The sequence below is a fragment of the Nicotiana tabacum genome, unplaced genomic scaffold, assembly GCF_000715075.1.
Source record: "Nicotiana tabacum cultivar K326 unplaced genomic scaffold, ASM71507v2 Un00001, whole genome shotgun sequence".
NCBI lineage: Eukaryota > Viridiplantae > Streptophyta > Magnoliopsida > Solanales > Solanaceae > Nicotiana > Nicotiana tabacum.
In genome coordinates this window covers 2554385-2578162 of record NW_027438239.1, presented here as the reverse complement: position 1 = coordinate 2578162, position 23778 = coordinate 2554385, and the positions used below count along the sequence as shown (strand labels likewise).

Sequence of the window (23778 nt, the reverse complement as noted above, 5' to 3'; positions counted from 1 at the left end):
AATATATATTATTTAGCTTTGTTACATTTTTTTTATTTATATAGGATAAGAATTAATAATTATTTAAAAGGTCAATTATTACTATTAGTATTATTTTTATTTTTATTTTCATTTTTATCTTTATTTTTAAGTACCACTTCATTAAAAATCATCGAAAATAATTTCGGATAATAAAAAACCAACTTAAATTTTTATTCTAAAAAGTCAGTGCGGGGCCCGCCCCTCGGAACCCGATAATTTTTTTACGAAATCCGAACACCCATTCCGATACGAGTTCAACCATACCAAAATTATCAAATCCCGATAACGGATCGCCCTTCAAATCTTAAATTAAAGTCTAGAGGATTTATACCATTTTCAACTGAGTTCACTAATTTAGTGGTAAAAACAATAATAGATTCATGTAATTTAACCAAAATTAAGTTTGGAATTCTTACCCCCAATGTTTTCCTTGAAAAGCTCTCGAAACATCGCCTCACCCAAGCTTCCTTGGTCCAAAAATGGAAGAATGAGATGAATTTGGACTTTATTCTGCTGCCCAGGGATTTGTTCTTCGCGTTCGCGATGAACAAATTCTCCAACAACCATTTTCAAACTCTTCTCAAATAACCTCTAGTATAATGGTCATAACCTTTTGTACAAAACTCCAAATGATAAATGGTATAACTTTCTGGAAACTAGACTCAAAGGGCTATAACTTTCAGTTGTTGCTCATCTCCTAATTCCTTATATATTCTGAGATATAAGCTTCCAAAGTCAGCACTGTGCAACAGAGATTTCCAAACTCATCCCAGACAACCTGTAGTGTATCTACTATAACTTTTGGTACACAACTTCAAATGACAAATGGTTAACCTTTCTAAATACTAGACACAAAATGTTACAACTTTTATTTTTTGGATCATATCCAAATTCATTATAGATTGTGAGATATGAGCCTCCAAACTCAGACTATTGCAACAGAGATTTCCTTCTTCACGAACGCGAGAACCTCTTCGCGAACGTGAAGAACAAAGTCCTAGCAGCAAAATCCTTCTTCGCGAACGTGAGAGGCTCCTCGCGAACGCGAAGAACAACACCAGAACCAACAACCAGCAACATCAAAATACTCAAACTTGGTCCGGAACCACCTCGAATCAAACCCGAGGCCCCCGGGACCACGTCCAATCGTACCAACCAGTCCCAATACATAACGCGAACCTGCTCGAGGCCTCAAATCACATCAAACAACATCAAAACTACGAATCACACCTCAAATCAAAATCTATGAACTTTGAACTTTCAAATTCTATATCTTGTGCCGAAACACATCAATTCAATCCGGAATGACTTCAAATTTCGCACACAAGTCATAATTGACATAACGAAGCTATTCTAATTTTCAGAATCGGATTCCGACCCCGATATCAAAAAGTCAACCCCCGATCAAACTTTCCAAAAATTTATCTTTCGCCATTTCAAACTTAATTCCACTACAGACCTCCAAATAATTTTTCGTATACGCTCCTAAGTCCATAATCACTATACGGAGCTATTGATAACATCAAAATTCTATTCCGGAGCCGTTTGCTCAAAAGTCGACTCTCCGGTCAACTCTTTACATTTAAGATTCTAAATAAGGATTGTTCTTTTAATTTAATTCTGAATCTATAGTAATTCAAACTCGACCACACCCACAGGTCATAATACATATTGCGAAGCTGCTCGAGACCTTAAGTCATTGAACGGGGCGTTAATTCTTAAAATGACAAGTCGGGTTGTTACACTAACACATCTCTCATACACGATCATCTCACGGGGAATACTTCTATAATTCCCCGTGCCACATAGCAAAATCTGAATATCAGCAGTCGATCAACCAGCTGAGCATCGCAATACCAATGAAGCATCCGTAAGTCAAAACACGATGCGCCTTCTGAAATGCGCACCCTTCTCAGGCAATACCAAGTAGTAATAGTATTCATCTAAACATCTGAAACAATCTATGTTGTCTAAGAATTCATGACCTTCGCTTCAAAACTGAACCGTGACCTGGCACATGTAAATCTCAATCCTACACAACACACCGCATTTATCATCCCATCATATGAAAAGGTATGAGAATCTCTTAATTAACTCTGATCACTAGCAAACTACATACTCAATTAGCCAAGAACCGTCCATTTGATTTCATCCAGGAGAAAATCCCAATACACAACATGTTCCTCACGCCAGTAGGAAATATCCACCTCAAACAGTGATAGAAATCGTCGAGAACTCTTCGAAACCCATTTTCACATAACCAGGACATCAGAACTGAGTCTCTCTAACTCAACCAAGTCGTAAGTCGCCAAACCCAAGATTATTGCCACAAACATTTGTAAAGTCTCACCACATCATAGGTAACCAAAGAACCGATCATACCATTACGATACTGGTCCATCCTACTATCCAGTCGTCCTACTTTCTCCGAGTTTCTTCTGAATTACCCTCAAGTTGACACTTCTCCTTGTCAGAACACTACGATCCTTACCCAAAGCTCACTACAAGACCTCCTAACATAAAACGACACCGCCCTAAGGCCCATAAGCCAATGTATTCTTCTTAAGCACCCCATAAGTACCACAACCTAAACGCCCACTCTGAAAGTATCTTTTGTGAATTTAAAATTATTCTTTTACCTTTCTTTTTATGGAATGTAGAATCTATAGCCATACAGAATTTCCGCAAGTCCAGGCACCATCAAATGCAAATCTCAGATTTTATCCATACAGAAGTCCGGAGAAATTCTCAATTGCTATATATAAACCTCGAACCCATTGGAACTTTCTCGAGAGTCACCCACTTTGTTCAAATCTAAATTGCACTGCGCAAACATGCCGAAAGACACATGCCCCATTATCACAACAACACCCCAAAAAGTAATCCTGCCTTAACACCATCAATCAAATTCATACTTCGTGCGCACTACATTCTTCAAAATAACAACTTAATCATTCTATGATTTTCATATTTTAATAAAGTGCAGTGTAACCCGTATTCAAAAAATTTCTTACTCGAGTCATCCTCGATCTCAAGCTCTGCAAGTCAAGCCTAACCCATGAGTATATCTCAGACCAAAACTAAAATTTAACATATAATGATGAAATTGAATAGTCAATAGCAGGCTCTCTCACATGTCTCAAAGCCATGGATTAAAACACTCGATAACTCACAATACTCATACTCTATTACTGCCATAATACCGCAGTGAGTTCAACAAAAATTCTTCTCAAGCTCAAGCAATACCAACCTTAAAATACCTCAATCATTCGGTAAGATTGCATTTATTCTCTTGACACTCAAGTTAACTTTTTCAACCAGATTCAAATTCAAATCTCAACACATACACTCCGCTAGCAGAAAAAAAACTCTCCACTCAACATTATAAGGATCACACATCCATAAATTACCCCGCAAGTGATAACCCGTTTGCTTGGCCTCAAACCGACATCTGTCTATACCTTTTTACAGCAATAACTACTACGTAATCATTTAACCTTCTTGAGTCCAAACTCATTGACAAGACATGAGAATTTAATTTGTCCCACAATTTAACAACATGAAAGATCCTTCAATACACTCACAACTCGAGACTATACGTCAAATCAAGACAAAAATCAAGTACCCAGTAGCAAACTCTCGAGTTACAAGTAAACTTTATTCGTCACATTCAACCCATCTGAACACATCCCGCAGTCACATCATACTTATCATATAGCCATTCAATCGCTCATCGAGAAACAATTTCCTCTCGTGGGGATATTATCGGACATCTGGGTCCAAATGTACAAGTTCTCATAACTGCAACTGCCGAGTCTAAGTTGCGGTCTAAACCTGGCCTCAAGTCCTTTAGACTGGCCTATCTCGAAAATACAGAATACACATCTCGCACGTCATCCCTGAAATCACAAGCTGGCGATGCACAGCTGATACCGGGCGCTCACATGCGCACACGAATGCGTGGAAGGAATTCAAGGAGTTATGCTTTAAGCTAAATCAATTTCGCATGATAAGGAAAACAATATGGGAAATTATCCTAAATGCTTTGTAGCCTCTCAAAGGTAAGTATGGATGTCATCATACCAATCCGCAAGACTCTACTAGACACTTGCTTATGACTTGTAGAATCTATGAATCTAGGGCTTTGATACCAACTTGTGATGACACAAAATCCAACTTGTCGTGATGATACCTAACCTCACCCGCTAGGTAAGCCAAATAATAATAATCCAATTCAATTAATATTTAACTTACTCTAATACACTTCCCAAGGACTGGTAGTACAAATCATGAGCTTCTAAGATTTGAATTTACAAGCTAGTATGAAATAAATACATCATATGTTCGAAATGTACATAAACAGATTTTTATAAATCTAAGGCTACCATGAACAAGAGACAGTTATGACCGGAACATAGGTACATCTTCAAATTCAGCTCCCGTCGATCACATCAATATCAACATCTAATATCTACATGCAACATGCAAAAGTATAGTATGAGTACTATCGACCCCATATACTCAATAAGTAACAAACCTAACCTTAGGTTGAAAGTAGTGACGAGCTGGAACAAAGGCCAGGGTCCAACACCAATAGCAACAACAATTCATAACAACATAATAGAAGTAATAAAAGAAGTAACTCAGACATAAAAGGCTCAGCTTGTTCACACTTCCAGAAAAATAGGCTTGCTTTTCAAGTATATCGGTGAAAACCTAAATCATTTACCGAAATCACCAAAACATGAGTAGGTTTTGTAAAACTGTGATTTTTCCCAAAAACTTTTCAACAACAGATAGGATGTTTAATTTTGAAATGGCATGAGGAAAATACATCTTTATGCCTACATGTCAATGAGTATGTGAAGTCATGAATTACGCAATATCGTACAACATGAGAAAAAATGCATCTCTATGCATGTATGTCAAGTGTGCATGTCAATGCAATGCAACTAAGTAATAAAACCATATGCATACTCTGAGAGTATCAATTCACTTAGTCCTCCCGGTAACTCAGTCCTCACAGTCACTCAATCCTCCCAATCGCTCGGCACTCGCACTCAGTAGGTACCTGCGCTCACTGGGGGTGTGTACAGACTCCGGGGGGGCTCCTTCAGCCTAAGCGTTATAATCTGCATGGACAACTCACGTGCTATAGTATCAATATCTGGATCCGCACGGATAACTCATGTGCTACACGGATAACTCACGTGCTATAATAAGACAATCTGGCATGCTACGGCTTACAGCCCGATCCCATAATTATCCTCACAATCAGGCCCTCGGCCTCGCTTAGTCATCAATCTCTCCAGTCTCTCGGGCTCACAATGTCATGAAACTAGCCCAAAATGATGATATGATGTATTTATAAATAACAGCAGAGATTGAGATATAATATGCAATGAATGAATATGACTAAGTATGAAATTATAGTTTAAACATATAATTCAACAGTAGAAATGACCTCAGTGGGTCCCAATAATACCAACATTTGCCTAAGCATGATTTCTAACATGAGTCACAACCCAGTTTCTATAACACATAAAAATACATGGAAGAATACAAGTTAATTGACTAAACAACTCTACGGAATCAAATGAGTCTCAATTTCTACGGGTGCACGCTCGTCACCTAGCATGTGTGTCACCTCCAAACAACTCACATAACGCGTATAATCAGGATTCATACCCTCAACTCCAAGATTAGAGATGTTACTTACATCAAACAAGGTGAATCCAATGTCAAATTCCATTATGCGCGTATCAACTTCCGAACGGCTCAAATCTAGTCACAATTAATTCTATTCAGTCAACACAAATTATAGGAATTAATTCCATATCAAAATACTAATTTTCCTAAAAATCCAAAATTACATTCAAAAATCGCATGTCTCAGAACCCGACAAAAGTTACAAAATATGAATGTCCATTCAACCACGAGTAAAACCATACCAATTTTACCAAATTCCGACATCAACTTGACCCTCAAATCCTCAAATTAAACTAAGAGAGTTTTCTAAATTTTCCAACTTAATTGACTAATTAAATGCTAAAAACAACCATGGATTCGGGTAATTTGACCAACGAAAGAATTTTCGTTTTAGCACCCAAAACTCATTCGGAACCTCCCGGACACAAACCATATATGCGTTTCAATCATAAAATATGCTACGAACCTGCTCGCGCACTCAAAACATCGAAAAGAGGTCATCTTGACCCGATATTGACCATGGTCAAACTTCAAATCTTTAACTTAACTAGTTTCTCAACCAGTGATCCAAAACACATCAGAGCCCTCGGGACCCTATTCAATCATACTAACAAGTCTTAAAACACGATACAAACTTAGTCGAAACCTCAATCACATCAAACAACGCTAAAACCACAAATCATACCCTAATTCAAGATTAACGAAACTAAGAAATTTCAACTTTTATATTCGATGTCGAGACCTATCAAATCAAGTCCAATTGACCTCAAATTTTGCACACAAGTCATAAATGACAAAATGGATCTATGAAAAGTTTCAGAACTGGATTCCTACCCCGATATCAAAAAGTCAACTCCCCGATCAAACTTCCAATTTAATTTTCTATTTTAGCCCTTTCAAGTCTAATTTAACTATGGACTTCCAAATAATTTTACAAATACCTTACTAAGATCAAAATCACCATATGGAGCTATTGGAATCAACAAACTCCGTTTCGAGGTCAAATTCACAAAAGTCAAACTTGGTCAACTTTTCCAACTTAATATTTCCTAGTTGAGAATCGTTCTTCCAAATCAATTTTGAATAACTTGAAAACCAAAATGGACGATTCACACAAGTCATAATATATCATACTGAGCTACTCATGCCCTCAAACTACCGAGCGAAGTGCAAATGGTCAAAATGACCGGTCGAGTTGTGACAAGAATAAAGAAAGATTTTCGACAGAAAAAGATATTTTTGTGGCCCACTATGTGGCCACAGAATCACTCTGCGGACCACATGATGGCAGCATAGTGAATCAGAGGCGGGGAAAGATTGGAGGAAGGTCTGTGGTACACTATGCGACCACAGATCAGTTATGCGGTGCATTATGTGATCGCAGAACATATCTGTCGGCCGTATAACCACCACAGACCTAACAAGACGATCCAGTTTTGGAGCGTCAATTATGCGACTGATATTCAGGCCGCATAATGATTTTGCGGTACGGTCTGTGATCGCAGACCCTGTTTCGGTAAGTTTAAGTTTTGGAAATTTTACCTGACCCTATTTTGATAAATAGCCTTTGGAGCTTATTTTGGGGCATCCATATGATGATTTTAGAGAGAGGTAGGAGTAGTTTAGAGGTAGAAAGAGGAAACCTAACATTTTAGTCATCCATTCTTGTCCTAATCTTCAAGAATCAAGAAAGTCAACCACAAGATCTTTATCTAAGAGATCGAAGTGGCTAAGATTTTCGAAATATTGTAGTAAATTAAAAGACTCGAAGCAAGGTATGTTGGCTAAATTTCTCTCTTAGAATTGAATCCCATGGTACTCATGTAATTTATATAAGTCCCAGGTTGTTCATTATAAAAGTAACTATTCTGAATAAGCTTATACTGAAAGATATATGTTCAATATATATCCCAAATGCTTTTATCATGTTATGTTATCATCTGGAAATGTGTTCAAAGTATGGGTTGTGCATTAAAAATATTTTGACTTCAATCCAAGTTCAAACGAAGGCTATTATGCCAAATTTTGTGAAAAACCTCTACGTGCCTAATTGTTCGCATGTGTACTAAAAACCTTGGATTTAAATGCCTTATTGTTGATGGTGATGATATTTGAAAGTGAAAATGGTGAGCACGAAATACTAAATACGATCGACGTGCCAAGAATGATTTTTATAATTGTGGCCACTAGGGCCAATAAAATGAAAAGATGTGAAAGAAGTATGAAATGAGATGATTGGTATAAAAAGGATGATGTCTCGAATGAGACGGCCTAGCCGATCGGGTCGTGATCGGACGCCATGTCGCATACGTAGTGGTGATTGTGCTGGAAATTGTAATTGGAATTGTGTTTGTGGTTAATGTCTCGAATTAGACGGCCTAGCCGATCGGGTCGTGATCGGACTCCGTGCTAAAAGTACGGTGGTATTGATATTGTGAACACTAGTATTGTGACCGATACCAAGTTTGTCATACCCCGATACTAACTTGCGACTAAGGGACTCTGAATATATAATATCATAATTTGGACATGGCGCCACATTGCAAGACAATTTGCGAAGTAAAATAGACAATTTGCGAATGCTGACTAAACTTTGATATAAGGCTGGGCCGACAAGGCCGTCATAACTACTACAACTGACAAACTAACAAAATATACATACCAGACCTACAAGCTCAACATACTGCACTAACTGACAGGATATGTATACAAGCCTCTACTAATGGATGTATTGTGATCGGAATAGGGCCCCAACCTACCCGTAACATATATACATATATACACAAGATGTACATAAAACTCTAGACCCGGCAACTCCGAAGGAGAAACACCTACTGAGGAGGTCTACCCGTCTGTCTATCAGAACATGCACGCATGAAATGCAGCGTCCCCAGAAAAGGGACGTCAGTACGAAATAATGTACCGAGTATGTAAGGCAATAACATAACTGAAAGCTGAAATTGAACTGATAATATAATAAATAAAAGTAACTGGGAGTCAAAGATGATCTGAAAATATACTTACATGCTGATACTGACTCAACTCCTTCAATATACTAAGTAAAATAAATGCCCGGCCCTATAAGGCTCGGTACGTGTAACTGCTCGGTCGTAGTAGGCTCGCTCATAGGCACTCGACCATACTAGGCTCTGTATCTCAACCATCCTGGGCTCGCTCATTGGTGCTCGTCCATAGTAGGCTCGGCAGATATAACTTACCATCTGATCAGAGGTTGCCCAATAGGGGCCTGCTCACCAATTATAGCTCGATGGTGGTAAAAATACTATAATACTGTATATCTAAATGAACAAGAAATGGGAAACCTATTTTAGGGTCAGAAGCATGTTAATACTTTGCCTTGAGATAATGAAATAGGACATTATATTGATCCTAATTTGAGGTTTGATGTTGTTTGAAGTTTCCACTGATATTATAGTTATACTTGCTTATATTATTTATCATTCTATTGAGAGGGTGTTTTGTCATTCATACTAGTACTATTCCATATGTACTAATATCCCTTTTGCCCGGGGCGTTGCATCTTCAATGGATGCAGGTGGTTCTACAGCAGGAGACATTAATCAGTGATAGCGGTACACCCTATTTCGAGCTGACTTGGTGAGCGCCACTTTATTTCGGGATCATGTATCTTTTGTTCCTTGTGTATTGTGTTTGAGGTATAGTCGGGGTCTTATTGCCGACACTATCATATTACTTTTCTGTATCTATTAGAGGTTCCGTAAACATAGTGTGAGATGTATATTGGTGCTGGGGAAGTCAAAAAATATTAGGTTTTGTTTGAATTACTTGTTCCACTTTAGACCGTAAAAAATGTGTGTGTAATTTGAAACTTTAAAAATAAAGTAACTAATAGTAATGAATTGATATTGTATACATGGTATCCTTGTCGTATAATTAATGAAAATATGTATTCTCTATATTCATAAGTGAGTTTGGGTAGAAAGTATCTAACAAGCTTGCTTGAGCGGGTTTACTCGGTTGAGCGTCGATCGCGCTGACTCAGTTATCGGTTGACAGATAAGGGTGGCTATATGAGAGATAAGGGTGGCTAGTGTCAGGGATGATATGTAGGGTTATTGTGTTGGTAATTTTTATGAGATGATGTGGGGTTATTGCGTTGGTAATTTTCATGTGATGTTGTGATTTTTCTTTTGTTTATTTTTATATCTTGTGCAACTTGTCTTGTTGTTTCGGTAAACTTGATAATAATCTGATTTATGTTAAAATTATGAGCATGTGGCTATCGCAGGACAAATTATGTTATATGGATCGGGTTGCACACCGCAATAGGTATGATTAATGTTATATGGGATCGGGTTGCACGCCGCAACAGATATGAAATGTGGGCACGAGGTGCCGGAAAAAAATATGATGATTTTTATTATTTGCACGTGAGTTGTCCATGCGGTTTTGATAGAAATATGGGCACGAGGTGCCGTGAAAATATGAAAGTGGGCTGAGACCCCTATTATAAAAATATGAAAGTGGGCTGAGACCCGTATTTTATGATTATGAAATGAGGTGTCATAGAGTGACTTTTATTGGAAAGAATTATATTCGAAAGATTTTTATTTGAAAGAAGTATATTCGAAAGATAGTTATTTGAAAGAAGTATGTTCGAAAGTTATTTATCTGAAAGAATTATATATGAAAGGTTTATATTTGAAGGACTTAATTAATTGGTTGTACTCGTGTTCCTTATTCATTTGAGCAATAATTATGGTGTTGTTGTTGCCTTGCTGTTTATATCACTGGTTAATTTTGTTGCTATTATTGCTAGTTGTTTTTCAGTACTATTCTATAATACTATATTGCACAGGTTATTTGACTAGTGAGTGTCTTGACTGTACCTCGTCACTACTTCACCGATGTTAGTCTTGATACTTACTGGGTACCGACCGTGGTGTACTCATACTATACTTCTGCATATTTTTGGTGTAGAGCCAAGTATTTGAGATATCGGACTCGGGCAGAGTTAGTGTGTTGATCGCAAGGATTCAAGATAGAGCTACTTGGCCGTCCCAATTCTTTGGAGTCTTTCCATTTTATTGTATTGTCAACTCTTATTCGAACAATATTATATATTCGATCTTTGAGATCATTCCATGTATTCAGTTAGAGTTCGTGACTCAGTATTACCAGTCTTGAGAGGTTGTTATAATTGTTTCCGCTTTTGGTTTCGAAACTTGTATTAAATTATATGTTTAAAAATAACTGGCTCGAAATATAATTGTAATCGGCTTACCTAAACTTAGAGACTAAGTGTCATCACAACGCTTGTGGTGAGATTTTGGATCGTGAGAGTAGTTAGCGCGTTAGTTGGTGGAATAAATACATTGTCTTTTCTGCTATTTTTTCACGTAATAAAAAAAGAACCAGAAAAGGCAATTTAAAAATAACATTAGTTATCGCTAATTCGAATTCGTGGTATTATATTTCAAAGTTTAATGGGAACAAACACGGTGACACAAATCGAACAAAATGAGTCATACTTTATTTGTACATCAAACCAATAAATCATTGAGTGAAAATAATCATTTTCTCACCTCAATTTATTCTTAACTAAAAAAAGTCATGTTATTTGAATAAACATCAGGTGCGATTTTCTTTTTCCTTACAACACAAATCAGTACTACGGAACATAATAAAAGGCAAGTTACGGATCTGTCCGGTCCGTAATATTATTTGATAGAGCGGCTATACAGTATAGTTTTCTCTATATAATCAATATAATTAAGAAGAATTACATTGATTCCCAAATAGCAGCCCACCCAACCACTTAAACTAAAAATAAGTGAAGAATGTATGATATCTGTATAATTAATATACAATATATGTATAATCGTGTATAATCAATGTATACCGATTAGAAAAAGAAAATAATAAATCTAACTGGCTATTTATGTAAAAATGTTAAGAGTAAAATTTGACTACGTAGAGGCCCATGAAATAAGACTGATTATAGTCGAAGCTTGGTGTTGGATCCAATCCAAATACTAAGGGCCGGGTGTTGGGCCGAGATGTCCAATCTACTAAATTTGGTGGGACTTTTTCGTATATATACGAGATTTTAAATTTATTTACCCGGTTTTGCCTAAGTTTGCCTATTTACGGAATGTAACTAATTTTTTTTTATAAAATATATACAAATTTGATCAAAATCTAAAATATATATACAACTTAAATATAATTTTTTCCGTATAGAATCCGGTAAAAAATTACAATTACATATAATTTATATACAATTATATTAGTTGTATATATTTTGCATGCCGTTTCTACACCCGAAATACAAAATATATATAATTTTTTTATGTCTTTTTTTTCGAATTTCAATATGAAATTCCAACCAAAACCACCTCGAATCTTAACCAAATTCTCTAAAAATTGAGATATAAACTCCAAATGATATTCCCAATCATTTACAACAACACCCAATCCAAACAAATAATAATTTTTCAAAATCCGATTTTTAAATTCAAAGCTTCGAAATTTTTTAATGGTTGTCAATGGAGTTTCACAATATCAATTACGTTCTAAAAGGGAATTTTAGTTAACAAGCAAACAAATTAAATAAAAGACAAATTATACAATTTCTAACCACGGTTTCCAACCAAAATCTCAGTGTTTTCGTAGAAACAGAGAATGTGAAACTTGAAATAAATTCTGGAAAAGAGATTTTGGGCGATTGGTTATATGGGGTGGGCGATGAGATACGCTATCTGTGTATTAGTTGAGAGATGTCGGGATTGGGTGTAAGTACGTTGGAAAGCTAATTAAAGCCCTATAATTTAGGGATGTTAAATTATCACTAAAACGTATATATTTAATAAATTATATATCAAACTGTAATTAAGTTAAAACCTTTTTAGTGTGAGTAAATAAGTGGGCGTTTGGACATAAGAATTGTAAAATTCGAAAAAATGGTGAATTTTTTTTTCAAGTAAAAATAGTATTTGAAATTTAGAGTTGTGTTTGGACATAAATTTCAGTTTGGGTTGTTTTTAAAGTTTTGTAAGTGATTTGAGTGAAAATTTTGAAAAACAGTTTTTTTTGTAGTTTTTTAAATTTTCGAAAATTTTCAAAATGAATCTTCAAGTGAAAATTAAAAATTTTATGAACAAACATTAATTTCAAAAAATAAAAGATTTTTTTTTTAAAAAAAATCTTCAATCAAATTTTATGTCGAAACGACCTAAAGTGGCCCGCGAACCTCCAGATGTTAACAAATAATAATGAGAAAAAAAGGAAAAAGAAAAACATTATCTGCCCAAGTTGAAGTAGTATTTTATTTTTCCCTCTAAGATTCCATAACAAAGAGGACACACACTGTAACAAGTAAACAAAAAGCAAGCAGATCCAGATCCACCAGCTTCATTCTCAAGATCTCGATCTCACTTCCACTGATCTTTCGATCCCAGGTAGATCCGTAACCCGACCCGACAAAACCTCCATTGTTATTAGTGCATAAAGTTGGAGTCTTTAGTTTCTAAGTTTGTGCAGTAAATGTAGTTGGAGTCTGTTCAGTTTCAAGCTCTAGTTCATTTCCAAACTGTTTTGATATTCCGAAGATTAACTAAATTTCAAGCGTGTTCATGTATATTTTGGCACTAATGTAGTGTGATTCTTTGCTGATGTTCTGAAGTTTCACTGCAGTTTGAAGCCTACGGAACAATTACATTAGAGTAGAAAAGCTGCAATTAAGCTTTACTGTTGAATTCCAATTATAAAGTATGGAGGGATTAGAGTAGTATTTAGTTTATTAATTGTGATTCAGATACAAGCATTTAGTAAACTAGTGCATCAAGTTTTCCTTGGAATTTATACTATGTCAGAAGCTTACATTCCAATATCATAAAAGACACGTAGAAAGAGGCGGATCAGTCGGATCCAAGATTTTAAGTTACTGGGTGCAGGGTACTACTGCCCCATTACTACTTTGTGGTTGGGTGTCAAAATTAAAGTAAATATATAAGCATACTGCTACAAAGAACCAAGCTTGCTGTGCCTTTAGTACTACCAAATGTTAAAAGAATATTGGCATAGGGGAGTTAATGTTATAAAGTCACCAGTCAAAAAATGTTATCGAAGTCATTTCCACTGCCGAGTTCTTCAAGTATGCCAATTTGTACAAGATATAAAGCAAAATTTTCATATAATGGATATTAATACTCCAATTTTTTGTAGAAGACATCTTATACCACACATCTCTTTTTGCCTAGTTTATGTGTTAGTTATATTGCTATACTCATCAAATGAAACAACAATATCTTGAACAGCGATCATAACCTTATTATTGACTAGTATTAATGTTGGATATGCTTCAGTTATTACTACTCGTCAAAATGTCAAGAAGGCCAACTACATCTCGCCGTCTTGCAGATACTGGGAGCATTCCATTTGTGGGCTCCTTTCACCCCAAATCACGTCCATCTCCTTTAATGTCCTTAGGACTTGTTGTGGTAAATGCCAATATCTTTTGTTATTATTGCCCTTTAATAGTGTGATTATTCCTAATAAAGTTTGACAGTTTTTCATATGAGGGGTTTGGCTTTGAAGAAAGTCAAGGGAAATTAATTTCATGATAAAAGCAAAGTGAAAACAGAGAATCTGTATCTTTTACAGTTTTCTTTAAGAGAAGTTACTTCCTTGCAAGCACGTTTTAAACTATTCCTTCAATTATGTGTTACCTATAGTAGTGCAATTGGAACTGGATTCTATTTTTAAAATAGCAAAATCATGAAAAACTGCCACACCCTCAAATTTGGTTGGAGAAGGGGCTTATTGTAGTTTTTCTTGGATAACTGAAGGGACTTAGTATGGAACAATGCAATTACTGGGGAACTACTCATATTCAAATTCTTATTCTATTGCGAGCTCTTTGGTACGAGTATCTAATCAATTCTCCCCAAAACAGAGAAGCTAAAGTAGAAATGAAATAGTAGGGTCAGAGAAGCCACTAAAACTGAGGGCTTGTTTTGCATGGTTTAGTGTAAAGCAATCCTACGAGGAACTAACAGAATCCCATCAAAGACATGCTTGATTTAAATGGAATAAGGTTTTCAATCTCCTATGCTTAATGTCATTCAAAATAGAAGCTACCTTACTGACAAATACATCTAATTTACTTAGATATATGTTATTACACATTTTATTTTTGTTTCAACACTTGTTGAATCAGCAAGCTTTTATCATTCCATTCATGGACCTCTTTACCATAAAGGATAGCTCATTTTTCTTATTGCTTAGGCAATGTCCTTTTCCTTTTCCATGCTACTCTTCTAAGTATTGATAAAATGTTGCTATTTGATGTTGTGCCAGTCTTGCTTTTCTTAATTGTCAGATCTTGTTACCCAATCCTATAATATCCATAAATTTGATCACTTTTTATGTAAATTTCAGGGTGCATTGCTCATCATTGGTTATGTGTACCATGGTTCAGGTTCGTAGTCATATACTTCTTTATAATGATCTTATACTGGCTAATCAGTTGTTTTTGCTATCATATAATCTTCTGATCATATGACACTGGATGGAAATGATTGCCTCTATCATATTTTTCTAAGATTATTGCACACGGTTATTCTTTTAGATGCCTTCTGAATTAAAAATCCTTTTTTGTTTTCTATGGTAGGTGGCAGAAGTGCAGCAGATGCTTTAAATAGACTTGAAGGTAACCATCCATGATAGCTGAATCAAAATTTTGCATTTTCACTGGCATGACAAAGTGTGCCCCAGTTGCAAGAACTTTCTATCTATATCTAAGGGAAGTGATGTAAAAGACTGTATTTAGAGTATTCCTTATGAAAAAATGAAATATAATCTATTCTCTTGAATGCTTAAAGTTTTTCACTGAAAAAAGATCCAGAGCATGGTATTTGTAAGAAAGGCTTTGATTTCTCATGTAGATTATGCATGCTCGGGTAATAACTAGGAATTTGTCAATGTTAAGCTTACTGGCTGTTGAAAATGCCCAGCCAAATACTGTTTGTTAGTCTTGCTGTTCCTTAACTTTTTTGTTCTTGCTGAAAATTTCAGTTATTGGCTTGGATGCTTGGCTTTGGACTTTATATTTTTTTTGTTTTCAATACAACTTCTTTAGGTGGTATGTCATGCACAGCTGAGCTTCACAAAGCATTACCTGTACTGAAGAAAGCATACGGGGATAACATGCGGAAAGTGTTGCATGTAGGCCCTGACACTTGTTCAGTGGTCTCTAAACTATTAAAAGAAGAGGATACCGAAGCTTGGGGCATTGAACCATATGATTTGGATGAAACTGATAGCAACTGCAAGCATCTTGTTCATAATGGGATTGTACGAGTAGCCGATATTAAGTTTCCTCTTCCGTACCGTTCAAAGTCGTTCTCTCTTGTCATAGTGTCTGATGCAGTGGATTACTTGTCCCCAAGATACCTTAACAAGACTCTTCCAGAGTTGGCGAGGGTGGCTGCTGATGGTTTAGTTATCTTATCTGGTAAATACTGATAACTTTGGTCATTTAACTTTTCTTAAATAGTTCAGCTGATATACATTGTGGAACTAGTGATGTAAAACTGAGGTAGGTTTACTCTGCAATACTATTTACTGTAAGAAGGCAGCTATTCCTATTTTCATGGATGGTTTTGACCGTGTAATAGAAACCATTTGACATATTTACTAAAATATTGGATTTCGTTTTTAGGCTATCCTGGTCAGCAAAGAGTTAAAGTGGCGGAGCTGTCAAAATTTGGTCGGCCAGTAAGTCAATGATCTTTCCATTGTGTTTCCTCAATTATATTTTGATGATGATATATTTATCTATCTGTAGATTAATTTTCATCAACAGTAGGTCATCAGTCATCTTTGTTTAGACCAGAACTAACCCTTCGATAGCATATGCTATGTTCAGACCTAGTTCCTCTGTCCTAGGAGTGGCAAACGGGCGGGTCTGGTTGGATATTGTTCGGGTCGAAAACGGATAAACTATCCGACCCGACCCATATTTAATACGGATAAAAAACGGGTATTATCCATGGCTTCTTGAATATGAACACTTTTAGGAGAATTCCTAGTCCCCCAAATTCGAGGAACCCTCAATTTGAGGCTTTACAAATGTAAAAGTTAAACCCATTAGTTATCCATTGGTTACCCATTGGTTATCCATTTTCTAAATGGATAATATGGTTCTTATCCATATTTGACCCGTTTTTAAAAAAATCATTATCCAACCCATTTTTTAGTGGATAATATGGGTGGTTAACTGTGTTCTTTTAACCATTTTGCCACCCCTACTCTGTTTTGTGCCTTGTATCTTGACTCGTGCAGCTATGTAAAAGGTTTTAAAACATGAGCTACTGTAATTGATGTTTCCTTGAGATTGAATACGGTTGGGAGTTTCTCTTAGCTGAATGCATGAATCGAGATAAAGACAGTTTATGGACAGGAGTTGGGTGGAAACTGCAATTTTTTTTTTCCTTTTCTGATAACAAGGTGAAACAGCTAGCTTCTGCGTATACTTATTTGTAATTGTTAGTATAGCAATGTTATGTTGTTCATTAGTCATTTAGAGTTGAGAGTATGAACTGATAGGGCTGTTATAGAGTTGTACCAGTTGCTCCCACTTTTTGGATATTAATGAGTTTCTAGTCTTCCAGCAGACAAAAAGACATGTTAAATCATAATTCAGAAAGCATATATGGTAAAGAAGACGCTCAAGGAAAGTGCCAATTCCAGCTCACGCTAATTAATTCACTTCCACCCTTAATTTCTGCTGGTTCTTAATCTCTTTCTGCTGTGCTTATAAAAAATTGCAGTCCAGGTGGATAATTAATGTTTGATTCTTGTGACAGCCTTGGCCGTAGTTGCTGATAATTTATGCCCCAATTTGTTCTGCTGTCATCCCAGATAGTTCTTTTGAATGTATAATTAATTGGTTCAACCCCGTTCTCTTCTTTCATAAAGCTGGAAAACTTAACTTGCTTATCTTTCTCTCTGTGTAGGCCAAATTGCGGAGCTCATCCTGGTGGGTTAGATTTTTTATTCAGACCAGCTTAGAAGAGAATGAAGCTGCCACTAAGAAATTTGAACAAGCAGCGGCCAAGAGATCTTACAAGCCAGCCTGCCAAGTTTTCCATCTCAAACCACTTCTTCGTTGATAATATAAGACCCCTTCTGTTCAAAAGATGCGAAGCGTCTTCAGCTATATTAAATGACATGCTCCAAGTATGAAAAAGTTGACAAATTTTTTGGGAGGAAGTTGTTTCTGTAAGATAGGATTCATGAATATGTATAATAGGCTAGGAGCTTGCTATCAATTGGTATTGCTTCTTATTGCTGCAAATGTCATGTCCAGACCAGAATTATTGTTTGAGAACGAGTACTGCATAAGCTAAATCAAAAAGTAATTTATGATTCTTTCGTCATATTGTGTACTTTGTTTCTTCTGAAATTAATTTTGTTTAGAATTCTGATTTTCTTACTGGCATTATAATATGCGCTGCAGTTATGTGAAAGAATTGCTTATTCAATATTTATGTACTGGAGGGTCGTTAATTTCTAATTGGGGGTTGGTGTTTTTGTTGATTTTGCGAATGTTCCATAAGAGCTTGGTTTATACCTCATGTAGAATACCATATAATGTTTATCAATTTTATTGTTGACAGTTGACACAAATTGATTTTGTATCTTCACCGAGGAGGCTGACCAAGACCAATAGCATGGAAATTGATAAGACTTTTTGCATGTCTCAAGAACAGCATACGACAATCATCACAATTTTCTCCCAACGACTTAGGCACTTCTAATGTGCGAATTAACATAATTAATTAAAGAGGGAAAAACAATAATGTGTGTGTATGTATTATTCGTTTTATTTTTTGTCTTCATATGATGATATTTTGAAAAGGAAAAAAAGAAAACAGGACTTGCAAATGAGGTTCTGCTAGACGTTTTAAGTTACAAAACTTCACTATTGTATGCATGTCATATGATCAAATGTAAAAGTGGTGACATTTGTGTTGGGATTTTAAGCTTGTGTAGCTTAAAGAGGGTGAATGAGAAATGAAGGGAAAATAAAATATTTGAGTTTCCCTTGGCAAAGGGACATTGTCCCATATCGGAGGAAGAAAAGGCTTTTGATGGGTATATATATAATTGTTCTTCTTCTAGCTCTTAAAGAGTTAAGAAAAAGGCAAGCCTCGCGCTGTCGTCGCTCGGCTCCGGCTTAATTTTTTTGGACAAAATTTCTTTCAATTATTTAATTAAATAATTAACGAAAAATTCAATCCGGAATAACCCATGACCCGCGACCCGGTTCGGTCAGGCCCGTTTTCTTTCCCGGATTATTTTAAATACATTTTTCCCGCAATATTTCAAACAATTCTTTTCCAACAGCCATGGCTGTTTCTGAAAGGTTGCCAGCAACTCTATAAATAGAGTTTGAATCCCACTATCTTTCGTTACGAAATTTTCTGAGCTTCTTCTTCTTCTTCTGCTGCTGCACAATAAATTCCAGTGTGTTTTACAGCCTTCGAGTGGCTCGCTGTTCACCGGCGTTTTGGTACCAACACTCTGGTGAATTAAATCATTCTATCTTGGGAGGATATATTCCAGCACCTCGGGTACTTGGGGGAAATAATTTCCTTAAAGACACATTGTGTATTCAGTGGGCTCGATTTATTCCTATACTGTTTTTGTTTTTCCAGAATTTATTTCGTTAAACAAGTATTACTAACTTTCTGTTTTATTTTTCCAGAAAGTTTAATTGTTTATTATAGCAATACAAAATTATAACATTCTTAAGGAAATTATTTTATTAGATTCTGTATTTTGTTTGTGAAGATTAAAATCTGTGTGATTTTCTACTCCTTCTGAATTTTACTATTCTGATTTGAAGATATAAAAAACTTCATCAGTGTATTGAAATTCATAAAACGATTTGAAGAACATAAAAACTTCATCGTTTTTCTGTGAAACAGTATATAAAAACTTCGGTTTTATTTATTATACATACTGTTTTTATTAATAACAGTATTATTTACTGTTCTGATTTTGCCATTAATTGAACTCTTCTGTTGTTTACAGTGAGAAATGGCAATTGATAACGGAAATTCTTCTGCGACTATTGCGGCAACGATGATAGCCTCGTCAAGCCGGACTGCTGTTCCACCGGCAGAGAAACCGGAGAAATTTTCCGGAGCCAACTTCAAAGGATGGCAACAAAGGATGTTCTTCTGGCTTACCACACTTGGTATGCAGAAATTCACTAGTGAAGAACCTCCAGTGCCTGCTTCGGATATGCCGGACAACGAAAAATTCATGATTGTTGAGGCGTGGAAGCAGGCAGATTTTCTTTGCAAAGGTTATATCTTAAGCGCTTTAGAGGATGACTTATACAATGTGTACAATGCGATAAATACTTCGAAAGAATTATGGGACGCACTTGAGAAGAAGTACAAAACTGAAGATGCATGCTTGAAGAAGTTCGTGGTTGCCAAGTTTCTAGACTATAAAATGATAGACAGTAAAACTGTTGGAACCCAAGTTCAGGAGCTTCAACTTATTTTTCATGATCTTATTGCTGAAGGTATGGTCGTGAATGAAGCATTTCAAGTGGCTGCAATGATTGAAAAATTGCCTCCTTCGCGGAGAGATTTCAAGAACTATCTTAACCACAAGCGCAAAGAAATGATATTGGAAAATCTTGTGATTCATCTCAAGATTGAGGAAGACAACAAAACAGCCGAGAAGAATTCTCGTGAAAATTCAACGATCATGGGAGCTAATATCGTTGAGGAGACTGCTCCAAAAAGTAAGAAGAGAAAGAGGTCTTCTGGACAGACTAAGGAGCAGAACAAAAAGAAATTCAAGGGTAGCTGCTACAATTATGGAAAAATCGGTCACAAAGCCCCTGATTGTCGTCTCCCGAAAAAGTATAAGAAGAAGGGACATGCCAACATAGTGGAGAAGAATGATGACATTGATGATCTGTGTGCAATGCTTTCGGAATGCAACCTAATTGAAAATTCGAAGGAGTGGTGGATTGACTCTGGAGCCATTCGACATGTTTGTGCTGTCAAGGAAGCATTTGTGACTTACTCTACTGCTGGTCCCGAAGAAGAGCTTTCCATGGGAAATACTGCAACAGCCAAGATTAAAGGTTATGGGAAGATATTCCTGAAGATGACTTCCGGCAAGGTGTTAACGCTCAACAACGTTCTCCATGTTCCTACTATTAGGAAGAATTTAGTTTCTACTTCTTTGCTTGTTAAGAATGGATTCAAATATGTATTTATTTTTGATAAAGTTGTTGTAAGCAAGAATGAAATGTATGTTGGAAAGGGCTACCTCACAAAAGGCCTCTTCAAACTAAATGTAATGGTTGTTGACAGTATGAATAAAATTGCAGCTTCTTCTTATTTATTGGAGTCAAATGATTTATGGCATATTCGTTTAGGACATGTCAATTACAAAACCTTGCAGAAGTTAATTAATTTAGAAGTGTTGCCTAAATTCGAGTGTAATAAATCAAAATGTCAAATATGTGTTGAGTTTAAGTTTGTAAAACATCCTTATAAGTCTATTGAAAGGAATTCAAATCATTTAGACTTAATTCATACTGACATTTGTGATATGAAGTCGACACCATCTCGAGGTGGGAAAAAGTATTTTATTACTTTTATTGACGACTGCACTCGATATTGTTATGTTTATTTGCTTAATAGTAAGGATGAAGCAATTGAAGCATTTAAGCAATACAAGAATGAAGTGGAGAATCAATTGAATAAAAAGATAAAAATAATTAGAAGTGATAGGGGTGGAAAATATGAATTTTCATTTGCAGAAATATGTTCGGAATATGGAATTATCCATCAAACTACTGCACCTTACACACCTCAATCCAATGGAATTGCGGAAAGGAAAAATCGGACATTAAAGGAAATGATGAATTCTTTATTAATAAGTTCCGGATTACCGCAGAGTTTGTGGGGCGAAGCTATCCTTACATCTAACCGAATACTCAACATAGTACCCCACAGCAAAACACAATCTATTCCATATGAAAAATGGAAAGGAAGAAAACCCAACTTGAAATATTTTAAAGTGTGTGGGTGTCTAGCAAAAGTAAAAGTTTCTTTACCTAAAAGGGTTAAAATCGGACCAAAAACTATTGATTGCATTTTCATTGGATATGCTACAAACAGTAAAGCATGCCGGTTTTTGGTTCATAAATCCGATAATCCCGAAATTCACGTTAATACGGTAATGGAATCAGATAATGCTGAATTCTTTGAAAGCATCTATCCGTATAAAACTGAATGTGAGTCTTAAGTGAAAGACCTAAACGACCTGAAGAACCAAAGGAAAATACTCCAAGTATAGAAGATCCAAGGCGTAGCAAGCGTCAAAGAACATCTACTTCCTTTGGACCAGATTTTGTGACATTCTTGCTTGAAAATGAGCCTCAAACTTTTAAAGCAGCTATGTCATCTTCTGATTCAGCGTTTTGGAAAGAGGCAGTCAATAGTGAGATTCAATCAATTTTGGATAACCATACATGGGAATTGGTAGATCTTCCTCCGGGAAATAAGCCTTTAGGTTCGAAATAGATCTTTAAACGGAAAGTGAAAGCTGATGGCACTATTGACAAATATAAGGCAAGACTTGTTGTCAAAGGTTATAGACAAAAGGAAGGCCTTGATTACTTTGACACTTACTCGCCAGTAACGAGGATAACATCTATTAGGGTGTTAGTGGTACTAGCGGCCGTGTATGGTCTTGAAATCCATCAAATGGATGTTAAAATAACTTTCTTAAATGGAGAATTAGAGGAAGAGATTTACATGGAATAACCTGAGGGTTTTGTGGTAACTGGTAAAGAAAAAAAAGTGTACAAACTTGTTAAGTCTATTTATGGACTTAAACAAGCACCCAAACAATGACATGCTAAATTTGACCAAACAATGTTGGCAAGTGGGTTAAAAATCAACGAGTGCGACAAATGTGTTTACATTAAAAACACTCCAGGTCATGAAGTCATTATTTGTTTATATGTTGATGACATGTTGATAATGAGCAAAAACATGGCAGATATAAATGCTACTAAGCGCACGTTGGTTAGCAAATTTGATATGAAAGACTTAGGAGTTGCTGATGTGATCTTAGGAATCAGAATTCACAAGACTCGACAAGGTCTAGCATTATCGCAGTCTCACTACATTGAAAAGGTACTTGACAAGTTCAAGTATTTGGATTTCAAAATTGCCAAGACTCCAATTGACGTGAGTTATGCACTTCAAAAGAATAAAGGTGAAAGTGACTCACAACTGGATTATGCAAGAGTATTGAAAAGTTTTGATGTATATCATGAATTGTACACGACCAGATATAACATGTGCTATTAGTAAACTGAGTCAGTTTACAAGTAATCCCAATCACATACATTGGATGGCAATGAAACGAGTTTTGGGGTATCTCAAACATACCCAAAATTACGCTTTGCATTATAACAAATATCCCTCCGTGATCGAGGGATATAGTGATACAAATTGGATCACTGGATCATCTGAAGTTAAATCCATGAGTGGATATGTTTTCACAATTGGGGGTGGAGCAGTGTCTTAGAAATCCTCCAAACAAACGTGCATCGCCCGTTCTACAATGGAATCTGATTTCATAGCTTTAGATAAGGCCGGTGAAGAAGCTGAATGGCTCCGGAATTTCTTGGAAGATATTCCATTTTGGCCCAAACTTTTGGCACCTATTTATATACATTGTGATAGTCAAGCGGCAATAGGCAGGGCAGGGAGCGTTATGTATAACGGAAAATCTCATCATATACGACGGAGACACAATACCGTTAGATAACTACTCTCTAGTGGTGTTATCACAATTGACTACATAAAGTCAAGAGATAACGTGTCGGATCCACTAACAAAAGGCCTATCTAGAGAGGCAGTTGAAAGATCATCAAAGGGAATGGGGTTAAGGTCTAGGACAAATCATCATGACGGTAACTCTACCTAGCAGACTGAAGATCCCACGAGC

At 36.1% G+C, this 23778-nt stretch overlaps 1 protein-coding gene across 1 annotated transcript; it reads left to right on the top strand.

The window, feature by feature from the left end:
- The first annotated feature begins 13026 nt into the window (after positions 1-13026).
- On the top strand, positions 13027-18155 carry LOC107768381 (putative pectin methylesterase CGR3). The gene is made up of 7 exons (XM_016587506.2): positions 13027-13172; positions 14079-14213; positions 15154-15193; positions 15386-15424; positions 15854-16228; positions 16436-16491; positions 17733-18155. Exons 2-7 carry the CDS (start codon positions 14097-14099, stop codon positions 17886-17888), a joined length of 783 nt encoding a protein of 260 aa, XP_016442992.1. The 5' UTR covers positions 13027-13172; positions 14079-14096; the 3' UTR covers positions 17889-18155.
- The last annotated feature ends 5623 nt before the right edge of the window (positions 18156-23778 follow it).

Coding starts and splice junctions, on each gene's coding strand:
- LOC107768381 (XM_016587506.2), top strand. CDS start 14,097: ATGTCAAGAAGGCCAACTACATCTCGCCGTCTTGCAGATACTGGGAGC. Junction 14,214..15,153: donor TGTCCTTAGGACTTGTTGTG/GTAAATGCCAAT, acceptor TGTAAATTTCAG/GGTGCATTGCTCATCATTGG. Junction 16,492..17,732: donor TGTCAAAATTTGGTCGGCCA/GTAAGTCAATGA, acceptor CTCTCTGTGTAG/GCCAAATTGCGGAGCTCATC.